Genomic DNA, 8,861 nt, shown 5'->3' with positions numbered 1-8,861 from the left:
ATGAAGCTGCAGTCCCACATGAGCTGTGGACTGGCGTGTCCGCTAGATAGGTTGCAAGTCCTGCAACAACGTTAATTCATTGGCACACCGTAACTGCACATTCATGCATGCAACAGCGCCACATGCGACGATAAGCTGCCGCCTGCTGCTGCTAGTATCATCATATGCATCATCTTTTGTACCGCGGTAAAACGCTGAGCAGCCTCATGGCACACCACGTGATGAAGGGGAGGCGAACAAAGGAAGCGCAGGTTGAGCCTCGTGTTCCAATCATACACAAATCCAGCAAAAGTTGCAGCTTTTCACCTGCATGATTGTACTCTACCACCCAACGATGCAACAGTACAAGCAGAGGCCGGTGCTTTGCAATAGCAGAGGATCCACATGAAACCTCAATCATAGAGAGCAGCACTGCAGCAGAAGCTCGTAAATTACCATCGAATATACATATATTATGAAAACACATTAACCTCAAAAAGATATGTTCATCGGCAACGAGCCATTGATCAGATGCAAGAATGCTTAAAACAAAATGAAATGAAGGAGTGAACATGTTTGTCACCAGAAATGAAAAATTAAGACTGCACAACAGCACAATCACTTGTTTCAGCAGTTAGAAGAGCATACAAAGATGGCAAAACATAAGCAAAATCAAGAATAGACAACGCAACAACACCAATGACAGTCGGCAACCCGCAACCATGCACAATGGGAATGTCGAAACACGCCTGTCAACCTAGATGCACAATCTTTTTACCGAAAAAATTATGTACGGAGATGAAGCCTGCACAGCTGGAGAAACGACACACCAGGAACGAAAGGGAACAGATCTGCCCAGGTCACATTGGGAACGGTAGTATGTGCAATCAGGCCTGCAACTCGACTTGCTTCCGGGCTTGGTTGGGCGCGTTCGCCCGTGGTTTCAGGTCAGACTTAGCACTGCTCGATCGGTTCATCGGATTCCTGTTGGTTGTCCCCTTTGCTGCTCCCCCGCCGACTGTTAGAAACATCAAAACTGGCTGGATTATATACTGCTGGTGCATGGAAATGCATGGCAGAAAAGGCAGAAATACTTCTAGGATTCAAGAATGTATGCTAAGAAAACGATGAAAACGCTGGATGGATTGTGATTATTGTGCATTTTACCGTTATTCGGCAGGGACAGGCGTTTCTTGGCCGAGGTATTCAGCTGCCCGCGCCTTTCTTTCTGATTGTGCACAGCCAAGGGAGCTATATCTGTGGGCTGGGAGCTGACTTCCTCAAAAACCTCATCTTCCAGTTTCGGCTTCTGTTTGGATGTTCCCAGAGAGGTGGAAGGCAGTACACTTGACGATCGCCCAAATGAAGTGAAATTAATATCCGAATATGACTTCCTGTGGCTTGCACCTTTCTTCTTGCTCAGGCCATTAGGAGGAGTGCTTGAAGTTGGCGCTTTGCCCTTTGGTGTGACCTGAGATTTTATTTCCTCATCCTGATTATCATCACACACTGGCATGCTCTCTTTTGCATTATTGTCAAGCAACCTGTTCTCCCATGGACGTGCAGCCACCCATCTCTCTACCCAGTTTGATCCCCAGTGGTCATCATCAAGTTCGGATCCTTGCAGATTTGTAGGTTTCTGCTGCCTTAAACCAGCTTGCCGCTGATTAAGAGAATAACATAAGTTAATGACTTCGGAGAGGTTAACAGATGTACAAAAAATTATTACAGAATTTTCAGCATGAGCACTAATCGTCGTCTACATGTTAAGATCGTTACTAAATGCTACCTATGTTAAACTAGCTACTGAACATCCCCTAAAAAAGAGTAACTTTTTTTCTGATTGTAACAATTGCCCTTTCCATATCTAGTTAATGTAAACCATTTAATCTAGCCTCGTCAGAATAAGAAGAGCAATACTTTCTCCTTTCTCTCGACTATTGAGCGAGTGTACATGATCTTTCTATTTTCTACTAGTTTATTATCTGAATTTCTAGACCTCCAAGAGAAGTGCCTTTAACCATACCAGTTGTTTATGTTCATAAACATACGCAGCACCCGGTGAAAAAAGAACACCCCCCAGTGAAAAACATAAGCACATTAGATATATGGGATTACTGTTTGGTAAAATACCACAATAGTGGGTTTAGTCAGATCATAGGTTTCTAAAAAAATATTTACTATGAAACAATTGACGTCTTTTTCACTAGACTGTTAAATAATTCACTAGCAGAGCAAGCATGAAACATATCTGCTAATTGACTTCTTGCTTGTGGCATTAACTTCCAGACCTGACTAATGGATCATGAACAAGTGTACATTCAACAACAGTTTGATTCTAGATCATCAAGTTAACCTCAGTTAACAAGTTTCAATTAGTTAAGGTATTCTGGTATGGTACCCTCCAAAATTACCTGATGGGTCAATGCATACGCCATCGCTCTCTCGCGTTTTGCAGCAGCTTCCTGCCTTTTCAGTACTTTAGCTTGCATTTCTGCCACAGAACCAATACCGCCACACCAGCCTTCCTGCATTTGTTGTTGCAGAAGTAAACAAAGTTATCCCTTAAACAGCATCTAGTTGATAAACAAAATTATGCCACCCATGTATGACCTGCCTTAATTTTCCATTTCAGAAAAAAAAACTGGTGACCAAAACAATGTTAATGATCAACAGGTCTAATCGCAATGAATATATTATTGCTGCATTAATTGGCAAAATATCAAAGGGTTGAAGAAAAATGGCATTCATTCAGGGCATACAGCTGGGATAGATACACAATAACCGAATATTACATGGTTGGTGGTTAGGAGCAAGTCAACCCTTAAATAAAATATTTTCTTGTCCCTAACCCAAGTTCAATCCAGGTCAGCCAATGAACCGTGTTTAGTGTGACAGCATGTGTACTTCCATCCTTTAGCATACCACTTGTAATTAAATTTAATATGCTGAATTTGTAAAACTAAACTCTAATGCCCAGTTTCTCTCCTTCCATGACAAGTGTAGTTTGTGTAACTGAATGATAGATCGGGAGTTAGGGACATAGAGCAGCATATTTATTTCTAAGGGATTAGATGGCCTACCTCAATTTCTCGAACATGGTTCTCACAATCATCTTGCTCAGGGACCTTTTTCCGTGCCACTTGGTTTTCTAATGCAACACCGGCTTGCCTTGCTCTCACACGAGCTTCAGCTCTTACCAACTCATGCATACACTGAAGTGTTTCTGCTGTCTGCTTTCTCACAATATAGCCCCTCACAAGGGCCTGGAGTAGAACTATACCTTTGAGTGCTCGTAAAGCCCGCCTAGCCTATTATGTATAGAAGCAACATAAGAGATCAAGATGTCAGAACCAGCCAACTATGATGGATGCTAGCAACCATGAGCTAAAATATTACACGAATAAGAAATAACTACATATCTAGACAACTTATAATTTTAATTCAGGAGATAAAGATTTGTTTTCACTTTTCATTTCCTGGTCATTGAAGAATTAACTATGAAACCCTAACAACAAATCTCTGTTTTTATGTTCTTCTTGGATTCTCTTAATAATGTATATAACCGCTTGACCTTTGTATTGGCTGACAATCTCCGGGTTTAATAAAATAAATAATAGAAACATGAATATGGGCACATTCACTATATGATGAGTGGTTACATTGCTTTCTCGACGTGCCAAAGAGAGTACATGATGCTATGCATTGTTTAACACGACGCAGCTCAAAGATATAGCATACCAAGAATGCCCGAAATGCAGACTGAATAACTGTTGCAGCCAAATCCCCTTCTCTAGGAAGTTCTTCGGTCTGAGAAACATGCACATCACGTGATGCACTTTCTGATGAAATAGAATTCGAACCGAACTGGGTGTTGGTGCCATCCGTCGATGCTTCACTAGGTACTGCAAGTTCTTCTAATGCGGGATCCACAGAATGCTTTCTTTTGTGTAGCTGTCGAGCAGAAGAGCTCTACAATATTTATCAAAATCATCATTCGAAAAGTGGAGCAGTAAGACTTGTAAGCCAAGTGGGAATTCAAAAAAAATCAAAACCTTAATAGTGTACACTGCTAATTAGGAATTCATGCTTGCAAAGTAACACTATAGTATGAGGTGCACGACAGCCTATAATACATATCACACATTCACACTCATACTTAAGGTTGATTTAAGTAGAAATAAAATAAGTAGTGTATCAGAACTCTTACAGCAGCTATATGTAAATAAAATGCAAACTCCTTCAGTTGCTGGAAGTTTAGTTTGGTCAAATTTACAAACTGATGCTTTGAGAACTAAAAATAAATAAGATATCTCAAAATAAAATAAAAACATTACTTGAAAGAATAAAGGATAATGCAATCATCTAGTGGTGCACAAATCAACCAGCTGTCTGTTACAGACAATTGAAAAAAATAAAAAAATAAGTATCAAAGTTTGAACCACGGTTAGACAGGTTGAAGCCAGCCGTTTTTTGACAGCCCTATCCTTCTGCATGTTTTTTTTATAGTGTTGATACAACACTGGCATACGCAGAGTAACTCTGATTTTGGAACTATTGACAGTGGAGCAGAGCTGTTGAGCAGCAAGCCCATGACAAAGACATGCCAACAACAGCACTTGTTTGGCATCTGACAAACCAAATTTGGTACACCATCCACTTCTGCAGTTTTGTTCATTCGTTAAGATTTGTCATGTTCCCAAATCCCCCATAGAAAGACAAAAACCAAAAGCATGCGCACCTATCAAGCTGTGTTCATAAGAGAAGAAAACAAAAACAAAAGACAAACAAACTAATCATAGGTCCACACCTCATAGTTCAGCCATTCATTATGATTACACACTATAAAACACAAGGCGGATACGATGACTTACAGCTTCACTGCTCTCGGCATTTTGTGCGTTTTCTTGAGTTTCTGAATTCCGTCCCTTTTCCTGCTTTCTTATGCGAACCAGTGATTTAATCCACTTGGCTGAAATACCCATTATAACCCAACCTTTCCTTTCCTCTAATCAGAGGGCCTGAGACCTGCATTCAGATTTCAGAATATTGTAATGTTACTGTGCTAAACAAGCAAAGCTGCTTCTGCTTGAAACTTAAGTAAAAGTACAAAGATGACTCACAGCTTCAAACCAAGAAAAACTACATAACAATTGTTAGAATCTCGAGCAATGCATCCTACAATAAGAGCTAGCACATGCAAGTTGCTTCCAATGATTACTGGCAGTCCAGTAAAGAACCTAGGTTGTGTGATAAGGTCAGTTGGAAGCAACAAAAAGATTCTGTCATTCCTTCGCTGATGGTTTGCCAGGAAAGTATACAATACCAATCAAGACTGCGGCAGCAGACTAGCAGAGATGCTGATGGGTAATCCTACTCCACTACCTAATATACGGTACACGCAAGAATGTTTTGCACGCCAGGCCGAAATCGAAGAACAGTTCAGCAGGCCATCCGGGGATATGCGCCATACAGACTAGTATCAAACCCAGAAAGTAAGAGAAGCAGACTTTCAGAAGCTTTGCCATGGTTCTGCAAAAAATTAAGCAACATTTGAACTCTGCGAATGCGGCTAAAAACTGAGCAGAACTCACGGAAAATTCCCAGCCAAGAGGGATGCATTCCAACACGAAGATTTCAAGGGCTGCAGGCGACGCAAAACTTTCACCTTGAAGGTTCTTCACTGTAAACTTTACAGCGCATGAAGACATGGCCAGCCCCCAAAAGAAACCCAGCTTTGGTGAGCAAGAAAAAGAGGGGGGCGGGCGGAGATTGTCAACAGAACCTCTTTACAACACTCCGTATAAATCTTGCAGAAATGCAAGGACATCGATGGCAGTTCCAAGCAAAAAATCAACAAAACACACACCGTGTGTACCCGCGACGGCAGTTCCAAGCCACCGAACGCGCGCACAAATCAGGAGTTCAGAACCACAGGCCGCCAGACGAGCGAGCAGAGGGAAGCAGAGCTCGGACGTCACGAAATTCCCCCCAAAATCTGGTGAAAACGGGACTCGAATCAAAGAGCAGGCCCGTCAATCATTCAGTCGGGGGTCTCGAATCAGACCAAATCGCACCGGAGATGAACGCGCAGCACAGAGGCGCTCATCGAAGTGCCTACGGGATGGGGGATTCTTGGCATGGGAAGGATGGGTTGGGAGGCTGGGACTCACCTGGGCGCCGAAGACGACGGCCTGAGACCAGGAAGCTGGAGAGTGGAGAGCATTCCCTCCCTCCCCTTCCGCCGCTCGCCTCTTCTGTCGCGCGTCGTGAGCCCCTCTTCTTTTCTGCCTCGGGGTGTACTCTTCTTCTCTCCCTCTTGTTCGCACTTTTCGTTTCTTCGAAGCAAATAAAAAAAAGGACATGAGCTCACATTGAAATGATCTGTTGAGTGCTGACATAGAAAAGTCTGAAACCTCAGTTTTATCTCTTGCCACCCATGAGTTGTTGAGTAAATATTTTTTACCCAAACCACACATGTACTCCATTTTTTATAAGACCTTTAAATTGCCAGCATACATCCGAACCGAGTTGTCCTGGCGCAGTTTGTTATCCAATACGGTTCTGTATTTGTCCGTGGACACGCCAGGCTGTCCAAAAACCAGCAAATCGGACACAAACTAGGAGGGGCTTTGCGGGAGTCCGAACCCCCGCCACATTGGACTCTGACAACCCCGACCCATCAAAAACGAAGCGGAGCCCGCGCTTTTGGAGCGGTCCGCACTATTTCTATGCCAAAACCCCATTCCTCACCCTCTCCGCTCCCGTTCGTTGCCCCCCTCCTCCCTAATTCCTGCGATTTCACCTTTCGCCGCACCTGGACCCGTATGAAGAGCTGCCGGAGCCGGCAGAGGTGGAGGATCAAGAGAAGGTGGTCACCACACAAGATCAACTCGGCAACACAGGAAGCCCGCCGCCTCAAAAAGAAGACAAAGGATCAAGAGGCGGGCCCCTAGTAGGGGCGGGGACAGGGCAGGGGTCGGGCAGGGGGGAGATGATGGGAAGAGGTCGGGCAAGCGTCGCCGCCCCCGTCCATGCACACGCGCCCTGGCCGGAGCAATTTCAGCCGCCCTACTTCTAGGTCGCCAAGCAACTCAATCGCCAACCGTAGTACTCGGCCGTCGCCGCCGCGTGTCGTATTGCATCGACGTCAACGCGGTGCCGTCCCATTTCATGGACTCACCGTCGTTGCAGCTTGTCCGGTCGTGAACGTCGGGCGTGGATCAGCTTGGTGCTCGCTCTCTGTTCGCCAGTATGTGTCAACTGGGTGAGACTGCATATGACGACGTGTACATGGAGTTGATGGGGATGATCCTCTGTCATATGATCGATGAAGCAGTTGTAGCATACCATGGCTACTAGGTGTGACAAGCTGGCGGGTCGGCGCAATGCTACCTCTTGAGCATGCGTTGGTTTTCCCTTGAAGAGGAAAGGGTGATGTAGCAAAGTAGCGTAAGTATTTCCCTCAGTTTTGAAGAACCAAGGTATCAATCCAGTAGGAGGCTACACACAAATCCCTCGTACCTACACAAACAAATAAGAACCTTGCAACCAACGTGATAAAGGGGCTGTCAATCCCTTCACGGCTACTTGCAAAAGTGAATCTAATAGAGATAATAATAAGATAAATATTTTCAATATTTTTATGATATAGATTGGAAAGTAAAGATTGCAAAATAAAGTAGATCGGAAACTTATATGATGGAAAATAGACCCGAGGCCATAGGTCTCACTAGTGGCTTCTCTCAAGATAGCATAAGTAATTACGGTGGGTGAACAAATTACTGTCGTGCAATTGATAAAAAAGTGCATAGTTATGAGAATATCTAGGCATGATCATGTATATAGGCATCACGTCCGCGACAAGTAGATCAAAACGATTCTGCATCTACTACTATTACTCCACACATCGACCGCTATTCAGCATGCATCTAGAGTATTAAGTTCATAAGAACAGAGTAACGCATTAGGCAAGATGACATGATGTAGAGGGATAAACTCAAGCAGTATGATATAAACCCCATCTTTTTATCCTCGATGTCAACAATACAATACGTGCCTTGATGCCCCTGCTGTCACTGGGAAAGGACACCGCAAGATTGAACCCAAAGCTAAGCACTTCTCCCATTGCAAGAAAGATCAATCTAGTAGGCCAAACCAAACTGATAATTCGAAGAGACTTGCAAAGATAACCAATCATACATAAAATAATTCAGAGGAGATTCAAATATTGTTCATAGATAATCTTGATCATAAACCCACAATTCATCGGATCTCGACAAACACACCATAAAAAGAATTACATCGAATAGATCTCCAAGAAGATCAAGGAGAACTTTGTATTGAGAATCAAAGAGAGAGAAGAAGCCATCTAGCTAATAACTATGGACCCGAAGGTCTATGGTAAACTACTCACACTTCATCGGAGAGGCTATGGTGTTCATGTAGAAGCCCTCCGTGATTGATTCCCCCTCCGGTGGAGCACCGGAAAAGGCCCCAAGATGGGATCTCACGGGTACAGAAGGTTGCGGTGGTGGAAATAGGGTTTCGTGGTGCTCCTGGATGTTTTTAGGGTATATGAGTATATATAGGCGAAGGAAGTCGGTCAGGGGGGCCACGAGGGGCCCACGAGGGTGGGGGGCGCGCCCACCCCCTGGGGTGCGCCTCCCTGCCTCGTGGCCGCCTCGTTTCTTTCTTGACATCCACTCCAAGTCTCCTGGATTGCGTTTGTTCCAAAAATAACTCTCCCGAAGGTTTCATTCCGTTTGGACTCCATTTGATATTCCTTTTCTGCGAAACGCTGAAATAGGCAAAAAAACAGCAATTTGGGCTGGGCCTCTGGTTAATAGGTTAGTCCCAAAAATAATATAAAAATGCTTAGT

The 8,861-nt window shown here is 43.9% G+C and overlaps 1 protein-coding gene across 2 annotated transcripts; it reads right to left on the bottom strand.

Annotated features, from left to right (window-relative positions):
* Positions 1-538: 538 nt before the first annotated feature.
* LOC123113186 (protein IQ-DOMAIN 5) lies at positions 539-6,336 on the bottom strand. Of its 2 annotated transcripts, none has more exons than XM_044534357.1 (7): positions 6,153-6,336; positions 4,854-5,007; positions 3,721-3,951; positions 3,063-3,290; positions 2,394-2,507; positions 1,147-1,642; positions 539-997 (listed from the first exon to the last, which is right to left on the bottom strand). In XM_044534357.1, exons 2-7 carry the CDS (start codon positions 4,962-4,964, stop codon positions 867-869), a joined length of 1,311 nt encoding a protein of 436 aa, XP_044390292.1. In that variant the 5' UTR covers positions 4,965-5,007; positions 6,153-6,336; the 3' UTR covers positions 539-866. The 2 variants fall into 2 exon arrangements, with proteins under 2 accessions (XP_044390292.1, XP_044390293.1); XM_044534358.1 differs by having other exon boundaries at positions 3,721-3,933.
* Between the last annotated feature and the right edge of the window lie 2,525 nt (positions 6,337-8,861).

The sequence above is a fragment of the Triticum aestivum genome, chromosome 5B (genome assembly GCF_018294505.1).
Source record: "Triticum aestivum cultivar Chinese Spring chromosome 5B, IWGSC CS RefSeq v2.1, whole genome shotgun sequence".
Lineage (NCBI taxonomy): Eukaryota > Viridiplantae > Streptophyta > Magnoliopsida > Poales > Poaceae > Triticum > Triticum aestivum.
This window is presented reverse-complemented; position numbering and strand designations above follow the sequence as displayed.